At 37.4% G+C, this 25964-nt stretch overlaps 1 protein-coding gene across 1 annotated transcript in view; it reads left to right on the top strand.

Moving 5' to 3' along the window:
• Nucleotides 1-3341: 3341 nt before the first annotated feature.
• The window catches only part of LOC103600352 (protein FAM35A-like), a gene marked incomplete at its 5' end in the record, with an annotated part of 30947 nt that continues 8324 nt past the window's right edge, over nt 3342-25964 (top strand). Inside the window, 4 exons of the mRNA XM_008584618.1 lie at nt 3342-3536; nt 3704-3838; nt 9398-9604; nt 20186-20414. Coding sequence (XP_008582840.1) covers nt 3342-3536; nt 3704-3838; nt 9398-9604; nt 20186-20414 — 766 coding nt within the window. The remainder of the gene's footprint in view (nt 3537-3703; nt 3839-9397; nt 9605-20185; nt 20415-25964) is intronic.

A 25964-nucleotide genomic window follows, 5' to 3' on the forward strand; every position in this document is an offset into this window, starting at 1 on the left:
GAACACTGAACTCTGAGGGTCTCTCTTCCTCTTCCCCTGCGCTCCAGTAGTCTCAGGACGGGAGTCTTTGCTTTGTAATAGTTGTGAATTGATTGCTTATGGGGGAGAGCAGCAGTAGGACTTGTTTATTCCACCATCTTGATGATGTCCTATTTTATTATTTAAAAAAACTTTCAACTTTGAAATATTGTCTGTGAAATTATAGACTCACAAAGGATTGCAAAAATAGTACATAAAGTTCCATGGACTCTTCACTCAGCTTCCCCCAATGGTGACATCTTATATAACTTTTGTACAATATCAATACCAGGAAATCAACATTGGTATAATACTGTTAATGAGCCTATAGACCTTATTCAGTTTTTATATGCCCTTGCCTGTGTGTGTGTTTGTGGGTTTAATTCTATACGGTTAGATCCCATGTATAAGTTTATGTTAAGACCATGATGATTAAATTGCAAAACTGTTTCATCACCACAATGGAACTCTCTCATACTACCTCCTTGTAGTTGCCTTCCACCCTGTCCTGCAACCACCATCCCTGTTCCTTGGAAACTACTAATTTGTTTCCCATCTCAACAGTTTCGTCATTTTGAGAATGTTATATGAATGGAATCATATAAATATTTCATGAATGGAATCATGTTACATAAGTGTAATCTTTTGAGACTGACTTTTTTCAGTAATCCTGATGCCCTGTGATCCATCCAAGTTGTTACATAGATCAGTAGTTTTTGTGTTTTTTTTTTAATGTAGAGTATTATTTTGTTAGATGGACTACTAGTGTTTATTTAGTCATTTACCTGCTGAAGAACATTTGAGTTGTTTCCCAATTTGAGTTATTATGAATAAAGCAGATATGAAATTTGAGTGCAGATATTTGTATGAACATAAATTTTCATTTCTCTGGCATCAGTATCCAACAGTGCAATTACTGGGTTGTACTGTATGTATCTGTTTATTTTTATAAGAAACCGCCAGACTATTTTTCCAGAATGGCTATACCATTTAAAATTCTTACCAGCAACATATCTTCTACTTTCTCTACATATTTGTCAGCATTTGGTGTTCTCCTATTTTTTATTTAGCCGTTCTAATAGGTGTGCAATGATATCTCATTGTGGGGTTAATTTGTATTTCCCTAAAGGCACAAGACAAATCTAAAGTACAAAATATAACTAAGAAGATCTCATACTGGTATTTGTTTATACATCATTACCTCTCTATTTTAATTACAGAGGCCAGAAAGAAGATTTATGTACAAAACTCAATTGCATTTCTAGAATGGAGCATCTAACAGCTAGTAACACTTAAAGAGAAGGCACCATTTACAATATTACATATAGTACTAAATATGAAGTAATAAATCTAGCAAAGGGATATGCAAGACCTGAAAAAGGAAAAAATTTTTTTTTTTTTTTGTCTTTTGTCTTTTTTCCGTGTCCGGCAATGGATCGCAACCCTCAGTGTTGCCCCCGTACCGGACCGGGGACCGGCAACGGGATTGCAAGCCTTGGCGTTGCTCCCGCGCCTCGCTCAGCCAGTGAGCGGGAGCCAGTCTGTGTGTGGGATCCGAACCCTCGGACGGGAGCGCCGCTGCGCTTCCCAAGCGGCGCACTATCCAGTGCGCCACCGGGCCGGCCCCAAAAGGAAAAATTTTAAAAATTAAGAGAAATTAAAGAAGAACTAAATAAGCATATTATCTTGTTTGTTGATTGGAAGATTTAACATTGTGAAGATTTCAATTCCTCCAAGTTGATCTATAAATTCAGTGCATATCCAGTCAAGATACCAATATGATTTTCATGAGATTTGATAAGATTATCTGGCAGTTATGTGGAAGAGTAAATAGCCAGGGCAGTTTTAAAAGAAGAATAGAGAGGAATAATTTGCCCTATCAGATATCAGGACTTAGTATGAATCTATAGTAATTAAAACAGTATGGTTTTAGCCAGTTGACATCAGTCAACTTTTTTTTTTGGCAGCTGGTGGTTATGAGGATCGGAACCTTGGTGCTATAAGACTGTGCTCTAAACAACTGAGACGTCAGTCAACTTTTTAATTTGGGGATTCCTTAAAAAGATTAGATTTAATCTTTTATTATGAATATTTGAAGTTGCCATCTCAGAAAGCAAATTTATGTGAGTGGTAGCTAAGTGGCTTTTAAGTAAAATTCACCATATTTTATAGATGTTGATACAATAGAAGGGTAAGGAATATTTTGAAATAATGAAAATAACATGGTATGCAAATATTCTGCAAGAGATTTGGGAGATATAGATGTAGATGTCTCTAGTTTTAAGGCCAATCTAGATTCATGTAATAGTTCAGTAATTTCATAAAAATCTTAGGACCTAATTCTGGATAGAGAATATCCCATGGAATCCATAGGGAGCTTCAGGTTTTTGTAGAACAATGTGAAAAACCTTGAACTAAATTAGGTGAGATTTAGAAGTTACTTCAGATTCTTCATTTTTAGGCGTATGTAGCCTTATTTTTTATAGTAGCTAAACAAAGTATATTGTAAAGTTATTTATTTGACTTAGGGAAATATGATTATCAGTTGTCACTTTTCTCAGTAAAAAATGAGAGAAAAATTTGAGACAGGAAAGAGAAAACCGTTTAAACAACATAATGACTGAAGAATTAAATAGCTGGTCTAATAGTCAAGACAAATATTACAATGTAGCACGTGCTCAAACACTAAAAGAGAGCTAGAAATTAAAAGCTCTCCGAGTTTAGGGGAGGAGGGATCACTGTGGGTCTGTGGTGGATGTCATTCTGTAGTCTTTGGGTGGGGAAAGGGGAGGATGGCAGCATTGCAGCGGATGAAAGGGGTGAAGACAGAGGCCTAGGCTGGGCAAGAGTAAGACATGTTCAGAGAGAGACATAGTTAGGCGGCTCGTAGAGTATTTAGATGTGAAGTGTAAAGGGCTTGAGGAAATATGGCCTCGGTCGGGGTACTTGGGGAAGACAGTATCAAATCAGACTCCAGGAACTGGGGAACCAATTGGATATTATCAGGTGGTAGAGTCATCAAAAATAATGGAAATTTTGAGCTTGGTTGATTGGTAGGAAAATGATATTATTAACAAAATAGAGAAGTAAGGGAACAGAGCAAATTATTTGGAGATGGTAAATAATTTCATTTTCACTGGTTAAATATATCAAGCTTTATTTTTACATCAAAACTAATTCAAGAATGAGCTACATGTTTTGTTGAAATCATGTTTTATATCTAATCATACTTTATAACATAAAATACAGTTCTAAGAAAATATTGTGTGTTGTCAAAAAAATATAATGTTGCCATCCTTTTTGTGTTTTTTTTTCTTCCTTAGATTCCAGTATAGTTAGTGATGTTTTACTTCAAGACTTATTGGCATATGTGTCTTCAAAACATTCCTATCTCAGAGAGCTTCCTCAGAGGCAGCCTCAGAAAGTGAACAGCATAGAGTTTGTAGAGTTGGAGCAGCTTCAGCCTGACATATTAGTCCATGTGGTACTAAGAATTGTTGATATCACCGTACTGACAGGTAAACATTTTGAGTGCCTCCTTAATATTAGATTATGAAAAAAATTAAGATACAAGACTATCTTAGTGTACCATTTAGTTATCACTATATATTTACCATCAGATACTGAAGTGTGGTATCATGTGTGATAGAGTAATGCCAACTAAGGAATCCTTTTCCTTTTCCAGAGGCATTATACAGTTATAGAGGACAGAAGCAAAGGAAAGTTATTTTAACAGTGGAACAGACCCAAGGTCAACATTATGTGCTTGTTTTATGGGGTCTTGGAGCAACCTGGTACCCTCAACTTCAAAAGAAAAAAGGTAAATACACCAAAAAGCATTTAACTTGTTTATATTTCAGTAAATGATTAATGCTATGAGTCTAAGATGAAGAAAATCTTCACATTAGACATTTGAAATAGTAGTGGTCATGACTGAATATTCTTTTGTAAATTTCTTCTGTTATAATTTTATACCTCTTACAGCAATTCAATTATCTAAAAAGTCCTCTGTAATTAACGGTGGCAATATAAAGGCTTAAATTTATTCCCAGGTATATTACTTTACCTTTTTTTTTTTTTTTCGTGTCTGGCAACGGATCGCAACCCTCAGTGTCGCGCCCGTACCGGACCGGAACTGGCAACGGGATCGCAACCCTTGGTGTTGCTCCCGCACCCCGCTCAGCCAGTGAGCGGGAACCGGTCTGTATGTGGGATCCGAACCCTCGGCGGGAGCGCCGCCGCACTCCCAAGTGGCGCACTGTAGCAGTGCGCCACCAGGCCGGCCCTTACTTTACCTTTTTAGTGAAGATCTTATCTCCTTTGAATAATGTTTTTTAAAAATTTAATCCTGGAGAAGCTTCTACAGTTTTTTTTCAACCAAAGTACTCTGATAAATAAACTCTCTGGTTATAAGGCACACATTAGGGGAGTTACATTAACTCTTTCAAGTCACAATTACCGTTCAATAAATTACTATGTTCCAGGTTTTTATTCCAGTTGTTTCAAAAGTGTGGTCTGTTAGCCATCCATAGATTGTTCATGGTTAAAATATGACCCATGATTACATATTTCTTTAAAACATATATTAATAATTTATGGTGTATTGAGTTAAATGGAATTGATGTTTCAACAAAATGGCATAATATATTCCTTTTGCTATTGTGAAATCCTTTGGTTGTAGCAATCAGAGGTAGTTTAATTAGTGGATTATGAGTTATTTTAACCTGCTAAATTAATTTAGAGGTTAAGTGTATGACCCAATATTTTTTACTCAAAGGAGTTAGTGTCTCTTCCCAAACTTCTGCCTGCCAAATCGTTATCTGTAGGTAGGATCTGTCACATTGTCTCTCTTAATCATTAATAGTCTATAACTAGGATTTGAGATAAGTCTGACTTTTGACTTTTATGTTAGGATCAAACAGTGACAGAAGTTTGTTTGGTTGAGAAATCCAACAAACATGTATTGATGATAGACTAACCATGATCATTGACCATCATATCTTAGCCAGAAACATGAGTCTAGTGCATGCTGAACAAAATGTAGGTCAAAGGTATAATGGAGCTGTAGCAAAGCAGATTGCTCCGTGCTTAATGTGAATATTCTTTTAAAGTTAATGGTTGTTTAGTTAATAGAAGAGAAATTATAGCATTCTCCAGATAATTGTATGGTATTTAGGTTAATATCGAAAACTCTTGGATCCAGGAATTCAGATGTAGTTGCTCTTTGTTCATTTCTTCATTCAGCATACATTATAATCCTTGTTTTTAAATTTTAACGTCCACTGCAATACCTCAAGGTAATTGTTTTTAAGGGAACATACCAATTTTGAAGGACTACTTAAGTGAGTGATTCTAGTTCCGGAATATGTAAGCTTTCTCTTATTCAGTTAGTATTTCTTGAGGCCATCTGTGTATTAACCTCTATAGTGGACACTCATTTTGCTTGTTCCTAAGGATAAAAAACTCACATTTAGATGATATAATCGAATGATCATCAAGCAGTCATTACTGAATACTGGAGATAACAGAGTTGATGTTTTGGGGAAGTATAATAAGAAATCCCCAATTCACATTCTTTCGAAATATGCATTGCTGATAGGAATTTGGCATTCCTTATATGTAGCAAGCATTGGTCACAGTTTAGGTCTTAATAAGGGTGAACTAGAGGCATTAATTACACTTCTAAGGAATAATTGGGTAAGCATGAAATAAGCTATTCAGAACTAAATGTCATTCCAATGCAGTATCCCTCTGAAAGTATTTAACAGAAATCCAGTATTTCAAAACTATAAAAATTATAATAATGTACTTTCATGACATTACTAATTAAGTGGAATAATGCAAATGATCCCAAGATTTATGATTATACTTTACACAAAGTCATAGTTATGTCTGCATGGAGGTTTGAAATCCATTAACACCCTTAATTTGTGATTCACATAAGGAATTATATCACAGTTGGTCTCATACCACTCTCCTGCAGATTTGCTAACCTAACCAGCACACGGCTCCTTTCTGTTACTTGCACATGCCAACCTTCTTCCTGCTTCAGGATCTTGAATGTATCTCTTGCCTCTGCCTGCAACACTTTTTCTCCAACTTTCCCACATGGTTGTCTCCTTCGAGTCTAGGCTCCAATTTTATACCCTCAGAGAGGCCTCACATGTATGTACACACACAGTCACTCTCTGTCAGATTTTTTGTGTTCCACTCTACCTCATTTGCTCGCTTATCAGTTAACTGATTTTCTCATTGGATTGTAAGTTTTGTGAATACAAGCACTGTGTCTAGTTTATTTCACCTTTGTATCCCGTCACACAGTACTGTGTTTGCCCAATCAGATTTTCTTTATGAAGGAAGGAATGAAGAGTAAAATACAGATCAGGCAATCATTCAAAATTCCCACTGTCTTTAAGGAGTAAGGGACTCAGGTTTGAGGAGGAAATAATTTTGCTTGTTTCAAATGATAAAAAGAATTACAAAGTTAAAAATAATGCACATGAAAGTTTTGCAATCCATTGGATTTATTCAAAAATTATATTTAAACTTTGGCATCTAGAGCTTATAGTTAGATCTTGCATTGCACTTTGGCTAGCTTAAAGAATTAAGGGTATATATTTGAAGTATATGAGGGAACTTCAAAAGATTGATGGAAAAATGGAATTAAAAGATAATACAAGTCTTTCCATGAACTTTTTGAAGACCTCTCGTATAAGGTTATCTAATAATACCTAAGGGAAAGAGTGCTGATGGACTTTGGGTATTTAGAACCAGGAACTGAAGAGCTGCAAGAGTCTCAGACAGCTTCTCATGTGTCTGTATTATGCTCTTGGTGTAGACTTCTCTGCTTCTTCACCATATGGAAAGCAGAAAATGGTTACTCTTTAGCTGCAGAATTTTTCCGAATTCCTGACAAAAAGAATCTGATTGCCCAGACAAAATCTGATTCAATCAGCTGTGACCAGGGAGACAGAGTCACAGAATACAAATATGAGGGCTTGAGCTTATTTCAGTGGGTGAGAAGTTGAGGGAGTCATTTGTGGTCTGCATGGACACATAAAGGTATTTACTACCAAAAATATGTATATTCGTTAGCTTAGAAGGATGTATGTGATGTACTATTTAGTTTAAAAAGTATATTATAAAACTTCATGTATAGTAGGGTTCCATTTTAATAGAAGTGTGTCTATAAGTATGAATGTACATTTAAAAATCTGAAAATGTATGTGCCAGAATGATTGCAGTGGTTATCTCTGTGTGGTAGTATTATGAGAGGTTTTTAGTTTTTCTTGATACGTTTAGTTTGAATTTTATGTTTGTGAGAATCTGCATTTATTTTTTAAACCTTTTATTATAAAAGCTTTCAAACATATCCAACAGTAGAGAGAAAAGTAAGTACAATAAACTTAAGTACCCATTAGCCACCTTATGAAAGCATGGCCAATCTTATTTTGTATATTACCTCCCTTTTTCTTTCTTAAATTGAATTTATTTTTAAAAACTGAAAAAATTGTACATATTTATGGGGTACAGTATGATATTGTGATGCATGCATACAAGTGTAATGATCAAATCAGTGTAGTTAGCATATCCATCACCTCAAATCTTGTCATTTCTTTGTGCTGTAACATTCAAAATTCTCTCTTCTAGCTATTTGAAAAAATACAATGAATTATTGTATTTTTCTTTTCTTTTACTGTCTAAATATTTCACAATGTGTATATTTTATTTTATAATTAAAAAGTAAGACTAAATCTTTTTCCTTTTGATAAAAAGAGAATAATGTTTGGAACATCTAGCTAACACTTGAGAAAAAATAGAATTAAATTTATACCTCATGTTTGTGCCAAAATAAATTCCAGATGCATTGAAGGTTCAAATATATAAAAAAATGAGACAATGAGTAATAGAAGAAAATATAGGCATTGGTAGGTTAAATAAAACGCAGCAATAAAAACTACTATACATAAAAACCACCTTTACAGAATTAAGAGGCACATAACAAACCAGAAAAAAATTGCGTCCTGTCAGAAAATAATACAACAAGCAAAAGACAAATACCTGTAAAGATAAGTGGGCAATGAAGATGGACAAGTGAGTCCCCAAAGAAGAAATAAAAATGACCAATAACCTTTCTTAAGGACAATTGACAATGCATGTGAAAGAATGTGGGATACCTTTGGCCCAATAATTACACCTCTAGTAATTTATTATGGCTATGAATAAAGGTGTAGCTAAAAGTGTGTTTATCATGGTATTGTTTATAACAGTGAAAAATAAAAAACAACCAACATGCCCCAAAATAGAGGATTGCTGTAATAATTTTTTAAGATTTGGGTATATCTTTGCAATGGCATGTTATGCAGTATTTAAAAATAATCTAGAATAATACTTAATGTTGAAATATATTTGACATATTAATTAAAAATCAGATAAATCCAAAACAACTGATTGTCCATTAAAATGCTAACTGTTTATTTTAGGGTGTTGAGATTATAGCAGCTAATTATTTATTTACTTGTCTGTAGTTTCTAAGCATGTATTTTGTAATAAGAAAGCTCTTTTAAAAAAGGATTGGTTTTAAGCAGAAACTTGGAATATGTATGCTTTAGTTCTATCTAATGATGCTCTGTCTGAACAGATTTATTGACTTGTTTGATGATTCTTCATCAAAAAAGAAAAAAAAATGTCTAATGAAAGAAACTAAGGAGGTAGGTGGGTGGAGTGAATTAGATTTATGGCCTGAAGTGGGAAACTAAAAAGACAGCTGTTACTATCAGAAAAATTAGTGCTAAGAAGCTTCCTTTTGTTTGATTATAGTTTTAAAATTAAATTTACTAATATAGAATATGATTATTTGGCAAGAAGTTCTGCTAACTGTGGTTTTAAGAATTAGAATTATTACTGGGAATTAAAAATAGGTGCTACTGTGTCTGAATGCTTTTTTATTGATGTTGCTCTGGAAAAAAAATTTTTTTTGGCAGCTGGCCAGTACAGGGTGGAAAAATTAACCAAGAGGTTGAAAGATCAGTGAAATACTGGTTATGGTAGACCTGTGTCCATTTCAGTGTCCCCCCTTTTTAAAAAAATATTTGCCTGTAGGTTTCAATGAAGATTTGCTATTCTCTAAAGCAGTTGGTTATGATAAATTCTGACTGTTTAGGAGACCAAGAAATCTTTAGAAAAGATTTTATAAAATTACGTCTAGCATCCTTATCCTAATGCCTTAATGCAGCATTCATATTTTCTCTCTTTATAACCAAATTTTTTAGTGATAAAAGTTGTATTTAACTGATTTAATCAGGCTGACCTATTTCATCTGATGCTGAGCCTAGACTTTTTCCTTTTTAGTGACTTTTTAAATTTGTTTTTGTTTAAGGTTATATTTGGGAATTTAAATATCTTTTTGTTCAGCGCAATTGCATACTAGAAAACCTAGAATTGCATACAACGCCTTGGTCATCCTGTGAGTGTCTACTTGATGATGATATAAGAGCAATTACATTTAAAACAAAATTTCAAGAAAGTGCACCCTCCTTTGTGAAGATGTCAGACTTAGCAACCCATCTAGAGGATAAGTGTTCAGGTAAGAGCTTTATATACATAAAACATTGCTAGGGTTTTGTTTTGTTTTCAATTTTTTTTAATTGAATCATAATTGATTATACATATTTTGGGGATTCAATGTTGACATGTCGATGAAATCAATATTACTAGTATGTATACTGTTACAAATTGTACTTATTCTTTATGCCCCTTGTCCAGTCTCTCCCTATCCCGCTCTCCTTCCCCCCTCCCACCACTGATAACCCAAGATTTCTTCTCTCCCTCTGAAAGAGTAATGGTTACTATGTTGATTTGTTGCCTAGATGATCTGTCCAATGCTGAAAGGTGTGTTCAGGTCCCCAAATATTGTCATAGAACAGATGCTTCTTCTGTCACTCTGGAATGGGCTTTGTGGTGACAGACATCCTCTTCTTTTCTTTGGTCTCTCTGGTGACTCTCCTTGTGTCAATGCACTCCAGTGGCTGGCAGACCATCTGCGTGGTGGTTGTGACATCTAGCCACTTTCGCGGCAGCCGTGGTTACTGTGGTGGCTGTGGTGGGCCACCCACATGGAGGTGATGTTTTTGGCATGCTCCTAGGCGCTGGTGGTGTGCCTGGTTGCAGGTGGTGGGTATGCTAGTTTTGATATGAGCAAAGAAGCTACCTTTATGGGAAAAAGTATAATTGAGTATAAAAGTGTAATACAGATCTTTGCAAATAGCTGAACCTGATATTGGCAATTTCTTAGTTTTTTGCTTCCAGTCCTTTGAGGTTAATTTGTAATTATTAGAGATCACTTAAAAATATTTTTTGTGTGTAGTTACCAGCAGCTCATCATCTGATAAATCAGAAATAGAAAAATGACCTTAACCAGAGTTAATGTTGAGAGAAACATCGTATAAAGTGACTAAGCTCTCATCTAGACATGGTTATTAAGATTTAACGTTGATATAAAATCTGTGAAATTTACTTACTGCTTGTAAAATGTAGTAATATACTTCCTGAACTCAAATGTGTATGTGTGTGTATAAAATTCATCCTCAGAAGCATACCACATAGAAGAATGCCTTAGATGATGGATTTTATATACATATACACCTTGCATTAGTTAAATATTAGAGTGATTTATTTTGAGTAAAGTAGCAAAAGGAATACATTTTAGGTTCAAAATGCCATAGACTTAGGAATGACAAGAAATTACAATATGGAAAATAATTGGATAAATCACAATTTTAGTGGGAAATATGTTTCATTAGATTGTGTTGGCTTCCTAACTATAGAGATAATGCTAAGAGGATGCTAACTCCTAGTCGAAGGTATAACAAATTAAATAGCACTTGAAGCTGTAGTTACAGTTGCTAAATGCCAGTAGTTAGCATTTAATGTTATTTAATGTCATCAAATGACAGTGATTATCAGTTTTGGAAACAAAGTGTTCCATTGGCTATTATCGTAATTGCATTTAGAGGGAAAATAAGGATTGAAGAAAATAGGATATATCTGTAAATTTATTTTGTTACATGGTTTGAATTTTTTAATCAAGAAGAAAATGGCCAAAAATTTTCTCAGAATTTGTGTAAGATTATAATTTTTGGTCCTTTTATAGGTTATTAGGAATAACTCAGGAACTTTGGATCCTGATACTGAATTTTAACTTTATTCTATCATTTGCATGAATAGTTTTCTAAATTCTTATATGGTTTTAGATTTTATGAGATGCTATGTGTAGTTTAAGTTAAATGAGACTCCTTTTACAATTTTTTTTTTTCCCTTTTTTTGTCTTTTTTCGTGTCGGGCAACGGATTGCAACCCTCAGTGTCGCGCCCGTACCGGACCAGGACCGGCAACGGGATCGCAACCCTCGGTGTTGTGCCCGCACCTCGCTCAGCCAGTGAGTGGGAACCGGTCTGTATGTGGGATCCGAACCCTCGGCGGGAGCGCCGCCGCGCTCCCAAGCGGCGCACTGTAGCAGTGCGCCACCGGGCCAGCCCCTCCGTTTACAATTTAAAAAAAAAAAAAAAGAATCTGGTCCAAAATGAAATAAGTTGAAACTCCTAAGAGATCACATGCTAAGATTCTCAAGTGTTTTTCTGGGGCTTTTTTATTAACATGCTGTGCCCCCTATTGGTACTTCCGCAGAAATTTAAAAGTTGTATCATATTTCAGAGTTAGTGCTTTTCAGATATGGTTCAGAGTATCACATTTTTTTTAAAAGAAAATTGAACAGATTTTGAGGTATAATTTTCATGCAGTAAACTGCACTTATTTAAAGTGAGCTTTGACATGAAGCTGGTGCCATCACCACAGTCAAAATCATGTCCTTTCTGCCCCTTTGTAATCTCTCCCTCCTGCCCATCCTTGCCTCCCAACCCTTCATGCAACTACTAATCTGCTTTCTATCACTAGATATTAGTTTGAATTTTCTATGATGTTATATAAGTAGAATCATATAGTACAAACACTATTTTGTCTGGCGTCTTTCACTTAGCAGATTCTTTTGAGATGCATATATGCTGTTGTACATATCAATAGTTTGTTTCTTTTTATTCTATTGTATGGATATACCATGATATATCTTTTCATATGTTGATGGACATTTGGGTTGTTTCCAGTTCTTGGCTATTACAAATAAAGCTTCTATAAATATTCATGTACAAGGCTTTATGTGGACGTAGTCTTCCTTTTCTCTTGAGTGAATACCTGGGAGTGTAATAAATAGATGAATTATATGATAGGTATATGTTGAACTCTTTAAGAAACTGCCGAACTTTCCCAAAGTGGTTGTATCATTTTATATTCCCACCAGCAGTTTTTGAAAGTTCTGTTTTCTCCTCATCTTCATCAACACTTGGTTTTGACATTCTTTTTAATTTTAGCTATTCTAATAGGTGTGTAATGGTAGCTCATTGTGGTTTCAGTATGCATTTCCCTACTGGTTGATGATGGTGAGCATCTTTTCATGTGCTATATTGCCATCTATATGTCTTTGGTGAAGTGTCAATTGAAATCTTTTGCCCATTTTTAAAAATCAAGTTGATTGTTTTCTTATTATTGAATTTTGAGAGTTCTTTATGTATTCTAAATATAGATTCTTTACCAGATATATGCTTTGCAAATGTGTTTTTCTAGTCTGTTGCTTGTCTTTTCATTCTTTTAACCAGGTCTTTTGAAGAGCACTAGTTTTAAATTTTAACGAAGGCCAATTTAACCATTTGTTCTTGTATGAACTATGATGTCATATCTAAGAAATATTTGCCTAACCCAAGGTCACAAAGATTTTTCTCCCATGTTTTCCTTAGAAGCTTTAGAGTTCTGGGTTTTATATTTAGGTCTATAATTCATTTTGAGTTAATGATTCTTATATATGGTGTGAAGTATGGCTTGAAGCTCGCTCTTTTTGAATATGAATATTCTATTGTGCAAGCACCATTTGTTGAAAACTTTATTATTTTTCCAGTGAATTGCCTTTGCCCTTTGTAAAATAGCAGTTGTCCGTATATGTGTGGTCTATTTCTGGACATTCTTTTTTCTGTTCTATTGATCTGTTTGTCTGTCTTTACACCAGTACCACCCTGTTTTAATTGCTGTTGCTTCACAATAGTCTTGAAGTCAGCTACTATTAGCCTTCAGACTTTGTTCTTTTTCAAAGTTGTTTTTGGCAGTCTAGGTCCTTTGCATTAGCATACAAATTATAGAAGCAGCTTGTGAGTTTCTACAAAAAGCCTGCTTGAATTTTGATTGGGATTGTGGTGAAGCTATAGATCAATTTGAGGAGAACAAAGTGAGTTTGGCAACCCATGAACAAAGTGTATCTCTCCACTTAAGTCGCCTTTAATTTCTCTCATCTGTGTTTTGTGTTTTCAGAGCAACAGGGCTTTCACATCTTTTGTCAGACTGATTCCTGTTTTGTATTTTTATGCTGTCGTAAATGATATTTTTAAAAATTTCAATTGCAATTGTTTTTGCTAAATATAGAAATATAATTGATTTTTTTGTATTGATCTTGTATTTTATAACTTTGCTAAACTCATTAAGCTCAATAGTAACTTTCCTGTAGATTTGGATTTTCTGTATAAATGATCATGTTGTTTGTGAATAGAGACAGTTTCACTTCTTCCTTTCTAATCTGGATGCCTTTTATTTATTTTTCTTGCCTCACTGCACTTGGTAGTTCCTCTGGTATAATATTGAAAAATGTTGTGAGAGTAGACGTTTTTACCTTCTTTCTGATCTTAGGGAGAAAACATTTATTCTTTTATTATTAAATGTGATGTTGGCAGTAGGTTTTTCATTGATTATTTTTAACAGGTTGATGAAGTTCTCTTACTAGTTTGCAAAAAATATTCTATCAGAAATGGGTGTTAGAATTTGCCAAATGCTTTTTCTCCATCTGTTGAGATGATTGTACAATTGAAAACAAAATCTTTCAGTATAGTTAATTATATTGATTTTTGAATGGTAAGCCAACTTTGCATTCATGGGATAAAACTAACTTGGTCATGATATATATCCTTTTTATGTATTTTTGGATTCAATTTGCTAACATTTGTTAGGAATTTTTAGGTCTGTGTTCATGAGGGAAATTCGTCTGGAGTTTTCTATTCTTTTAATGTCTTTTTTTTTGGATTTGGTATTAGAGTAATGCTTAGAGAATGAATTGTGATATAGTTCCTCCTCTTCAATTTTCTGGAAGTGTTTGTTTAGAATTATGATGATGTCTTCCTTACATGTTTGGTAGAATTCCTAAGTGGGCCTGAAGTTTTTTTTTTTTTTGTCTTTTTTTGTCTTTTTCCGTGTCCGGCAACGGATCGCAACCCTCAGTGTTGCCCCCGCACCGGACCGGGGACCGGCAACGGGATCGCAAGCCTCGGCGTTGCTCCCGCGCCTCGCTCAGCCAGTGAGCGGGAGCCGGTCTGTATGTGGGATCCGAACCCTCGGACGGGAGCACCGCCGTGCTTCCCAAGCGGCGCACTATCCAGTGAGCCACCGGGCCGGCCCCCTGAAGTTTTTTTTAATGGAAGCCTTTAACTACAAATTCAACTTCTGTAGTAGATATAGTGCTCTTCAGGTTATCTGCTTTTTTTAAATTTATTTTTTATTTTTTTTAACTAATAGACTTTATTTTTAATAGCAGTTTTAGGTTTACAGAGAAATTGAGCAGAAAGTACAGATAGATCCCATACACTGCATCTGCTGCTTCTTGAGTGAGCTTTGGTAGCTTGTACTTTTCAAGAAATTTGTTTATTTTATCCAAGTTGTTGTCATAATAACAACCAAAATTTATTGGCATGAAGTTGTTAATATTCTGTTATTATCCTTTTTAATATCTGTGGAATCTGTAGTGATGTTGGTATTACCTGATATTCATAATTTGTGTCTTTTTTTTTTCTGATCAATTTGGTTAGTGGTTTATCAGTTTTATTGATCTTATCAAATAACCATCTTTTGGTTTCAGTGATTTTTACCTGTTTTTTTTTTTTTTTTTCCCCGTGTCTGGCAACGGATCGCAACCCTCAGTGTCGCGCCCGTACCGGACCGGGACCGGCAACGGGATCGCAACCCTCGGCGTCACGCCCGCACCTCGCTCAGCCAGTGAGCAGGAACCTGTCTGTATGTGGGATCCGAACCCTCGGCGGGAGCGCTGCCGCGCTCTCAAGCGGCGCACTGTAGCAGTGCGCCACCGGGCCGGCCCGATTTTTACCTGTTTTTAATTTTATTTATTTTTGCTCTGATTTTTATTATTTCCTTTCTTCTGCTTACTTGGGTTTTACTTTTTCTCATTTATTAAGAAAATTGAGGTCATTAATATGACCTTTTCTCTTTTTCTCTTTTTCCTATAAAGGTGTTTAGAGCCATAAATTTCCCTCTAAGCGCAGCTTCTGAGTTCTTTATCCAATGCCCTGTGCATTATGAGGTTTTCCACTCTAGCTGATGAGAAGGGCACTATGCCTAGCTATGTGCAAGCTCTGGGGATTTATTCCCAGTAATACTTTCAGGTGGTTCTTTCCTTTGCCTCTGGTCACATGTGATGGTCAGTATTTAGCCAAATTCTCTAGGGGAACCCTCTGCAGTTTTCCACAGTTCTCTCTCTTTGCAACTCTCATCTGTTCAGTGCCCTGCTCTGAGATTTCGACCCACCTTAGCCTTCCAGACTCAAATCTCCCTTTCTTCTCAACTCAGGGAAACCACCAGCCTCTGCCTAGTGTCCCCTTCCCTACACTGTAGCCAGAAAACTCTCATCTGTAAGCTGGGGCAGTCACCTTTTGTTTGTCATCCTTAGAGATCACTGTCCTTTGTTGCCTAATGTCCAGCGTCTTGCGAATTGTTGAGAATTGTGTATACATTTTATTTGTTTCTTTTAATTGTTTCAGATGTTTGAACTATTTTTACTCACACTTCTGACACTAAATGTATTTTTTTCCCCTCATCCCAACAACCAATTCTCCAACTCTTCAAACACCAACTAAGTGTCCTACAACTTAATTCAATTCTGATACTAACTACCTGGAGTTAGTGTCAGATTCCTCAGGTTTAAGGATTCAGTCCCACAAAACTGATCTCACTTCAGACACCAGTCACAATGATTGAGTGCCCAGGGTACTCACACCTGTCTAATTTGGCTATAAACTTGGGGTTTCCCACAAACCCCTTTCACATTTGATAATTTGCTAGAATGGCTCACAGATCTCAGGAGTACTCTTATATTTTTTTGGTGTATTATAAAGGATACAATTCAGGAAGAGCTAAATAGAAAAGATGCATAGAGCAAGGTATGGGGGAAGTGGCACAGAGCTTTCACTCTCTCTGGGCGCACCACCATCCCACCACCTTGATGCATCATCAACCCTGAAACTTTCCGAACCTTGTTATTCAGGGTTTTTTATCAAGGTTTCATTACATAGGCATGGTTGAATAAATCTTTGGCCACTGGTGATTAACTCAATCTCCAGCCCCTGTCCCCAGGAGGTTGGCAATGGGGCTGAAAGTTCCAACCCTCTAATCATGACTTTGGTCTTTCTGGCCCTCACTTGACGCTATCACAGTCCCCCAGACACCAGTCATCTCATTAGCATAAAAAGATACTCTTGGTCCGGCCCGGTGGCGCACTGCTACAGTGCGCCGCTCGGGAGTGTGGCGGCGCTCCTGCCGAGGGTTCGGATCCCACATACAGACCGGTTCCCGCTCACTGGCTGAGTGAGGTGCGGGCGCGGCACCGAGGGTTGCGATCCCGTTGCCGGTCCCGGTCCGGTACGGGCGTGACACTGAGGGTTGCGATCTGTTGCCGGACACGAAAAAAGACAAAAAGGAAAAAAAAAAAAAAGATACTCTTATCACTCTGGAGATTCTAAGCGCACACACACACACACACACACTCTCTCTCTCTTTTAAATTATATCACAAGGTGTGAGCATAAACCCAGTCCCTTATAACACTTTGGTCAAATGCCAGATTAGAATTTTACTAGTCATGTTAACTCACATGTGTATTATATATATGCTTTCCCAGATGTGATTATAGATTAGCATTGTTACATCATATAACTAAGCTAAGGAGAATGCAAGTAGAAAACAAAAACAACACCTCTCAAAAATCCCAAATTTTTAATTGAATACAGAGAAGAACTTCTCAGAGAAGTTCTTCTCTGAGAAGAGAATTCTCAGAGAAGAACTCTGTACACTTAGATCTTCATTGAAACATATTTATTAGTACTAACAACTTAAATTAATAATATTTCTAGAAGATTAACACAAATGATAGAAAATTTACAAGTTTTTATACTGTAATATTTTTATACCACTTTAAAAAATGGCAGTTGCTTGTAGCCATAGAAGACTCTAGATTTATTTTATTTTATTTTATTTTTTTGAATTTTTATTTTGTCGATATACAATGTGATTGATTATTATGGCCCATCACCGAAACCTCCCTCCCTCCTCCCTCTCCCCTCTCCCACCCAACGATGTCCTTTCTGTTTGCTTGTTGTAACAACTTCAAAGGATTGTAGTTGTTATATCTTCTTCCCCCCACTCCTAGATTTATATTGAATGGTGAAATCTTGGGTAGTGTTGTAGCATCATGTAAGTTTCTAATGTTTCATATTTATGTGTGCATTCTGCCCCCTTCCCCATAAACCTTTTTTTTTTTTTGTCTTTTTTCGTGTCCGGCAACGGATTGCAACCCTCAGTGTCACGCCCGTACCGGACCGGGACCGGCAACGGGATCGCAACCCTTGGTGTCGCACCCGCACCTCGCTCAGCCAGTGAGCGGGAACCAGTCTGTATGTGGGATCCGAACCCTCGGGTGGGAGCGCCGCCGCACTCCCAAGCAGTGCACTATCCAGTGCACCACCGGGCCGGCCCACCCTTACAGGTGTACAGAGCTGGTCACCACAAGAAAGAATGCCATAGGTAGTAGAGGGGTTACCTTATTTGCATAGATTTTTAATTTGGAGAAGTCTACTCTGTTATCTGCTTCTTACACGAACAGTTGCCTGCTGGGATTGAATACCTATAATTAGATATAAAAATAAAAATAAACATCATGGATAACAACAAAATAATGGCCACAGTGCTGATGATTAACAGTACTAAGGATATAATCCCACCGGCTTGGTGATGAGGCTTGGAATTGGGAGTCTTCTTGGAAATCCTGGAGGTGTCCTTCTGTATTAGTCCACTTCTGTTGCTTAGAATATCTGAACCTGGGAAATTTATAAAGAAATGAAATTTATTATTTGTCAGGAAGTCCAAAGTCCCGGGAACACATGTGGTGAGGCCTTCTTCCTTGTAGGGTGACTCTCTACAGCAATTCACGGTGACATGGTGGGAATGGGCTGAGCAAGAGAGCTCACCTTCTTACTTGCTCTCTTTATGAATCAGAACCACGCCTATTACTCCATGGATGGATCAGTTCATTCACTATGGCACAGTCCTCACAATCTAATCACCTCTTGAAGACCTTTTAAATACTATAATTGGATTTCCCACCCTCAACACTGTTCAATGGGGGTCAAGTTTCCAATACATGAACTTTTGTGGGACACATTTAGCCCATAGAAACTTCCCATTGGGAAACCATGTCCAGACTTTGCACTGTTACAATCAGTTCTTGACAGGCTGTGCTCAGTGAGGCCCCTTTAGCCTTTTTCATTCTCTGTATATTCAGCTATGAGGGCTGAATTCATAGTTTCTATCATCGTTTATGTTAAAACAAAAGTGGAGCTAGAACATGGAAGTACAAGCAATTTTTCCTGTCCTATCTCATAGTTAAATAAGAGGAGGGAGAAAGAGAGATCAGCATGAGAGCCCTTCCTACAAGGGTCCGCTTGCTTAACAGAAGCCACAGGGGGATGAGGCTGTGCCTGATTTCTCATAAAGAAATGCAGATGCTCACTCAGTCTCTCACCCAGCAAGCTGTAAATCTCTTGAAAGCACAGTCCACATTCAGAATAACCCTTTAATTCTTTTAAAGAGGTGTGTAAATTTATAAGGTGATAGGATTATGTTGACATTCTTCTAAAATTATTGAATTCTCTTATTCAATAATATTTTAGTGATTCAACATGTCTGTGGAAAGGTGTGATGTCAAGTCTGCTGTAGTTTATTAGATAGGTGACCACTATCCCCACTCCCATTAACTCATGTAGGGATATGTGACATGATTGGAACAGACAATGAAGCCGTCTTTGGGTGCTTAAAGACTAAAGTAAATGGAAGGAGTTCAGAACAGGAGAGTCACCATTAATTGGATCTGAGAGAGATAACCAGAAAAGTAAATAGGAGACCAGAGTGATGAGTTCTTGACCAGGAGTGTTCTAACTTCTGAAAGGATGAAGAAAAAATTTGAAGGCTTAAAGAAGCCTTTACAGTGAATATGGACAGGAAGGTAGAATCATGCTCAGATAAACTCTTAGACTTCACTAATATACAGTAAGGCAAAAATAAATTAGGAGTAAAGAACATCTGGCATGTAGTAGATGCTCAGTATTTGTTTAACAGCTGAATGAATGAGACATTAGCAGTGAATGATTGAGGTTCCTGATGAGTAACACAAGAAACATTTAGTAAATGAGGACTCTCAGTGCTCATGTGGCTTATAACCAACACCCGGAGTATGGATGATGATGGGCAGGAAATTAGGGGAAAAAGGTTTAAAAAGAGGACAAGCTATCCGTATATTATTTTTGGACAAAGTAGAGAGTAGGAGAATAACTCACCTCCTATTTGACTTAAAAAGACAGAAGACGGGCAGGGAGAGAGGGCATGTTTGCTAGTTTCAAGTATTTGAAGGGATTTCTCCTTAAAGAGGGATTAAACTTGTTTTCCATGATTCTAGAAGATGGGGAGGAAGAAAACATCCACCTGATCAGCAAAACTAGCCAAATGAATCTTCACTCAGTTACAGGCAGATCCCTTGTTAGTTTCTAGAGTAAATACTGAAGCCATATGTGAGTGAGATTGTCTTGGAAAAGAGTGAAGAAGAGAAAACCAAGAACAGGACTTCTGTGTGTCTTTTACTATAAGTGACTGTAAATCAACTATATAATTAACTCTGTTTGTAAATTAAAGTTATAATTTTGGTCCAATAATTTGAAATATTTCTTTTTGTATGTCTTTTATAGGAGTGGTTCTAGTTAAAGCCCAGATTTTAGAGCTGGTATTTCCTGTTACAGCAGCTCAGAAGATAGCTCTAAATGCTCACAGTTCTCTGAAGAGTATTTTTTCTTCTCTTCCCAACATTATATATACTGGCTGCGCAAAATGTGGATTGGAACTAGAAACAGATGAGAATAAGATCTACAAACAATGTTTTAGCTGCTTGCCGTTTACTATGAAGAAAATATACTATAGGTAAGGCAACTAAGCGAGCCATTTTGATGGAAAATATTTATAACACTAGAAATGACCAAAAAATTAAATATATCAATCCTTGCTTTTTAACAAGAACTTAGAGTTAATCCAAGAGAGTAACATTGTCTTCTTGAGTGATAAATAGCTATTTATGAGAGTAAAAATTGCCCAGTAATCATAACAGGAATTTTAAAGGTAGTAATTGGGAAATCTAATTGTTTCCAGACAGTTCTACTAAAGAAAATTTTTACTTGGTTTACATTTTTTTTTTTTTTTTAAAGATGACCGGTAAGGGGATCTTAACCCTTGACTTGGTGTTATCAGCACCACGCTCTCCCAAGTGAGCCACAGGCCAGCCCTTGGTTTACATTTTTAACCAGGGTCTAAATGGCTCACAAGTAGTTCATTTCCTCACTTTAACATATACAGTCATGCACCGCATGACTATCAGTCGATGATGAGCCGCATATACAATGGTGGTTGGAGCAGTAGGCTGTAACACATAGCCTAGGTTTGTAGTAGGCTAGACCATCTAGGTTTGTGTAATTACGCTCTGTGATGTTTGCATGACGACTGAATCACCTAGTGACACATTCCTCAGAACCTATTCCTATCGTAGAGTGGCACATGACTGTAATTAGAATTTAAAGGTTAAAAGTATTATATGATCTTAACTCTGACTTTTGGAAACTCATAAGATGTTTAACCTTTCTATATCTCAGTTTTCCCACCTCACCTTAGAAATTAAGGATAGCAAATTAATGTTCTACGGTAAAATTGCTAACCATAACCAGCTCAGTGAAAAACACATTGTTTTTCAAATAATAAATGTTCAAAGTCTAGGATAATCTTTTTTCTTTTTACCTTATAAATTACATTCCTTTACAAAATTGCACTCAGTGTTTCATGCTCTTATTATTTCTAAGTATTGCAGTATCTAAAAACTATATGCAGATATATTCAGCATGTTATCATGGTTATCATTCAAGAATATTTACAGAAGCATGGTCCACAAGCCTTATTTCCCATTTCAGATGTTTATACTTGTTATAAATAAGTGAATGGATTTTTCTATTACTTTCAAAGTTGCTTTTATGGAAAAGAAGATTGAATTAAAATGCATGGTGGGGTTAGAAATGAGAACTGAGAAGGAACTTTCAGACCAAAGAATGAAGCAGGTAACTGTACAAAGATTCTTGTCAAAAGGGTAACTTACATACAGGGAAGGTTGCACAGCAAAGAATCAGACATCTGCGCAGGTGAGAGCTCTCTCTCTCTCTGGTTTTTAGGCAAGGCATATATAGCATAACTTCAAAGAAATAGTTTAAGAACAATAAGTTTTGGGCCGGCCCGGTGGCACACTGGATAGTGCACTGCTTGGGAAGCGCGGCGGCGCTCCCGCCCGAGGGTTCAGATCCCACATACGGACCAGTTCCCGCTCACTGGCTGAGCGAGGCGCGGGAGCAACGCCGAGGGTTGCGATCCCGTTGCCGGTCCCCGGTCCGGTACGGGGGCGACACTGAGGGTTGCGATCCGTTGCCGGACACGGAAAAAGACAAAAGACAAAAAAAAAAAAAAGAAAAAAAAAGAAAAATAAGTTTCCTTTGATCTGTGAATCAGGGAGCTTTTGATGCTTGTGCACAGACTAGCTGATGCCAGGAGTTGTGATAAGTCACCTGATCCCTAAACCCTCTGTTCCTATTGTGCTTGCCCTAAGGTTAATCTATATAACTGGTCAGTGAAACAAAGGAATGAGGTTAAACAGGAGTCAACGTGGCATGTGGGGAACAAGATGGCATTAGGCCTCTTCATGCTCTAACACCCCACCCCCAACACCTTTTGTGGCCCATACCTTTTTATCTGCTAATATTTTGCAATGACCCTAGGGCCAGATATCAGATAGTGACTTGTATCCCTATTCTGTAGTAACAGTAGGAGATAATATCCCTGTTAAGCAGAGGGAGATACTAAGGGCTACAGTTCCCCATTTGCCAGGGAGAGAAGTAAGCTGTCTACTAAAAGCATCTGCAAAGGAAAGATTGTCTACATATTCAATGGCCTTTCTCATGAGAGAAAGCAAATCAGTTACTTTAGCCTCATGGGAAGGAATGTAATCACAGAATTCTTGTCCAAGCCAAAGCACAGTTCCTTCATGAGCAAAAGTTAATATATCTAAAGCTATTCTATTTTGTAGTACCATTTTTTTTCATTTGCATTGTTTCTTGGTTTAATAAGAAAGTGTGCTGGAAGGAGTCATTCAGGGCAGTGGCAGTAAATTTGGCCAATGGCTGGATGCCCAATTTTGTAATGATATCTGACAACTGGGGAGAAAACATGGCTATCGGCTATTCCCTCTAGGCAAGTCTTTGGCTTCATCTGGAATTTAGAGCCAGGAGATTATGAAGAACTCCCAGCAGGGTGTCATGTACTCTGCCTGGTAGAGATGCAAAGGCTACAGTGCTTCGGCCAGTCCATCCAAACCATAGGTAGAGGTTTGTCTCACAAATCCAAATATCATTTTTGGGTGCCAAAAAGGTGCCTGCTCTGAATGTCTTGTTTTTCCTCCTGGTCCATTCAGTGTCCAATACCTGGTGTATGACATGCAGTGGGGGATGGTAATCACACCAGTGTCTGTGTGTGTGTCGGCTATGATTCATCCCTTCAATACAAAAACGGGCTATCCAGCTTAACATCCCATGTTCTGCACAAAGCCATCCCAGAACATCCCAAATGTGATAGGCAGTAGGTATCTGGGGGTGATTAGTGTAGTGCCTTATTAATGAGAACATGTACTACTTATTGTCATTTTAATCAAATAATAGAGCAGGCCTTCGTGTCATATTCAGAGGGCCCAGCGGGTCTTTGCTCTGTACAGTCATCATCTCCACCCATAGTTCCCATTCTGTCTTGTTGGAGGGCATTCCCTGAGTGCTGGACTCCAGCCGAATTCTGCATACCCAGCAGTTGGAGTGGTTGTGCACTTCAGCAAAGGTGGCCCCCCAGGACAGAAACATTTCCTGACGTAGGGAGGGACATAAAATGAGGAAGCTAAGAGTGGTAAGATAAATGTTTCAAAGGTACCAGATAAGACAAGTCTTCATTTAACAATAACACAGTTGCAGTTTGATGAGCATGTGCCAATACCACTTTTTTTGGCACGTTCCCTGGTGGGCTGTACCATATATTTTGGCCCTCAGTGCTATGAATAGGTACAAGCATGTTATAAACAGGGGCTTCTGTTGCAACCCATAATGGTAGACCCACTTCTGTTCCCTGTTTTAGAGAGCATGGAGAGGTCACATGGGTCAAAGCTGGGCCCTCTCCTAAGTAAAAAGGAGGATTGAGTGTGATGCCAGAGGTAGGACAATCCCCCCATGGGATAAGAATACCAAGTCACCTGGGAGGGGGATACCATTTTAACTTGTAGTTTACCAAAGTTTTTCCCAGGTGGGAGGCTCTGTGGCAAACGCAGAACAAGTGCCTCATCCCCTTGAAGTGGCCTCAGACCTCCTTGTATTTGTACTTTAAAGCTCTAGTGAACAGCATATGCTCACCCAGTTGATCATAAGAGACATTGTCCCATGGTGGGTGCAGCATTTATCAGTCTGATGGCTTACGTTAAGTGAGGGGATCATTCCTTCAGGGTTCTGCCGGGTGATAAAACCTTTAGGGTGGTCTTAGTCATGCCATCCTTCCTCTCGATGAGACCTATAGCCATGGGCTTATAAGGGAGATGAAAATTTCATATGTTGTGGGCTTCAGCCTATTCTTGCACATCATATCTGGTGAAGTGGGTACCCTAGTCATTGTCAATTTGGGATGGAGTTCCATACATGTTCTCTAATTTTGTGAGTCCTTTTATCGTAGCAGCCTTATTTGCCCTTTTACACGGGGAGGCTTGTATAAGTCCAGTTGCAGTGTCTGCTCATGTTAAAATGCATTTATATCCTTTACATGTTGGTAGGGGCACAATGTAATCTACTTGCCATCTGGTGACTAAGCGGGTAGGTTGTCCGATGTGCCCTGGTGCATGTCTCATGGGTATCACCATAGTTGGCATTGCAGACAGTCCTTGTATGCAGCCAGCAAATCTGAATATTTAGTTGGTAAATGAAATCTTTTTATTATTTTCTAAGTTGTCTTTGGTCCTCGATGGCCAGACAAATCATTCAATAAACCTGTCCAGGTACCCCCACATGGAAGTTGCTGGCTAGCCTAGGATTTCCCTCACTGACCCCAAGATTTCCCTCACCACATCCCCCTTACCCATGCTTTCTTAATTCTTGGTCTGCTCCTGGCTGCAGTGCCAGTTGTGCAAGGAGGAGGTTAGAGTATAATACCCTCTGAACTGAGAAGGAACTTTCTGACCGAAGAATGAAGCAGGCAAACCTATACAAAGATTTTTGTTAAAAGAGCTTTCATACAGGGAAGGTTGCACACAGCAGAGAATCAGACATCTACAGCAGAGGAGAGCTCTCTCACTCTTTTAGGCAAGGCAAATATAGCTTCAAAGAAATAGTTTAAGAGAAATAAGTTTCCTGTGATCTACAAAGCAGGAAGATTGTGATGTTTGTGCACAGACTAGCTGATGTCAGGAGTTGTGATAAGTCATCTAGTCCCTAAACTCTCTGTTCCTATTGTGCTTGCCCTAAGGTTATGTGCTTGCCCTAAGGTTATGTGCTTGCCCTAAGGTTAATCTGTAACTGATAGTGAAACAAATGAATGAGGTTAAACAGGACTCAGCATGGTGGGTGGGGAACAAGATGGTGTTAGTTCTGTTCACCCTCTCATGTTACATACCTCATGGTATGTAACAAACATAATTAATTAAGTTGGTTTCTTATCAACAGTTAAGGCCCCTCAAAAGTATACATAGGTGACTTATTTAATATAATTATTTATTGGATGAAAATGTTGTCCAATAATATGCTTTTATGGAGAGGTGGGCCTTTGAATCTTCAGTCTAAAGAATGACTGTTCAAGAGAAGGACTTCACAATTGCTTCTTGGCCTTTTGGCTAAGATCAAGTGAAGAGGAAGGCTTCATGGATCAATATTGCCTGATTATGTTATAACTAGCGTGAAGTATACAAGATATAGTTCTAAGCTGTACCACATTCAAGATGTAGTACTAGTTTGTTGTCTTGCTAGAATGTTGAACAGACATGCTAAGGTCAGAGTTGTTTTTGATTATTTATTTAAAAGCCTTTAAATTGTTTTTAGGTTAAGGGTCCAGATTTTTTGGCTTCCTTGAAAAGAAAATTTTGAGAGTAAATAACAGATTCCCTTCAAATTATCAAGTATGTGATTCAGAAATCATCTACATAAATCAGTCAGCAAACTGAATGAGAGAAAGCTCTAATTGTGTATTTTTCCAAGACTCAATCAAATATTTATTAAGTATCTATATGTGTTGATCTGATATTTAGTACTGTGGAAGTTATGCTTCTGTAGTCAAAAAGCCTACTAGTTTATATATGGAACACTTAATGAACATTTGTATGGCATGACAGTCCCAAACTGTGAGTGGATCTATCACATTTTATGTTAG

This window comes from Galeopterus variegatus, unplaced genomic scaffold (genome assembly GCF_000696425.1).
Source record: "Galeopterus variegatus unplaced genomic scaffold, G_variegatus-3.0.2 Scaffold3315, whole genome shotgun sequence".
Taxonomy (NCBI): domain Eukaryota; kingdom Metazoa; phylum Chordata; class Mammalia; order Dermoptera; family Cynocephalidae; genus Galeopterus; species Galeopterus variegatus.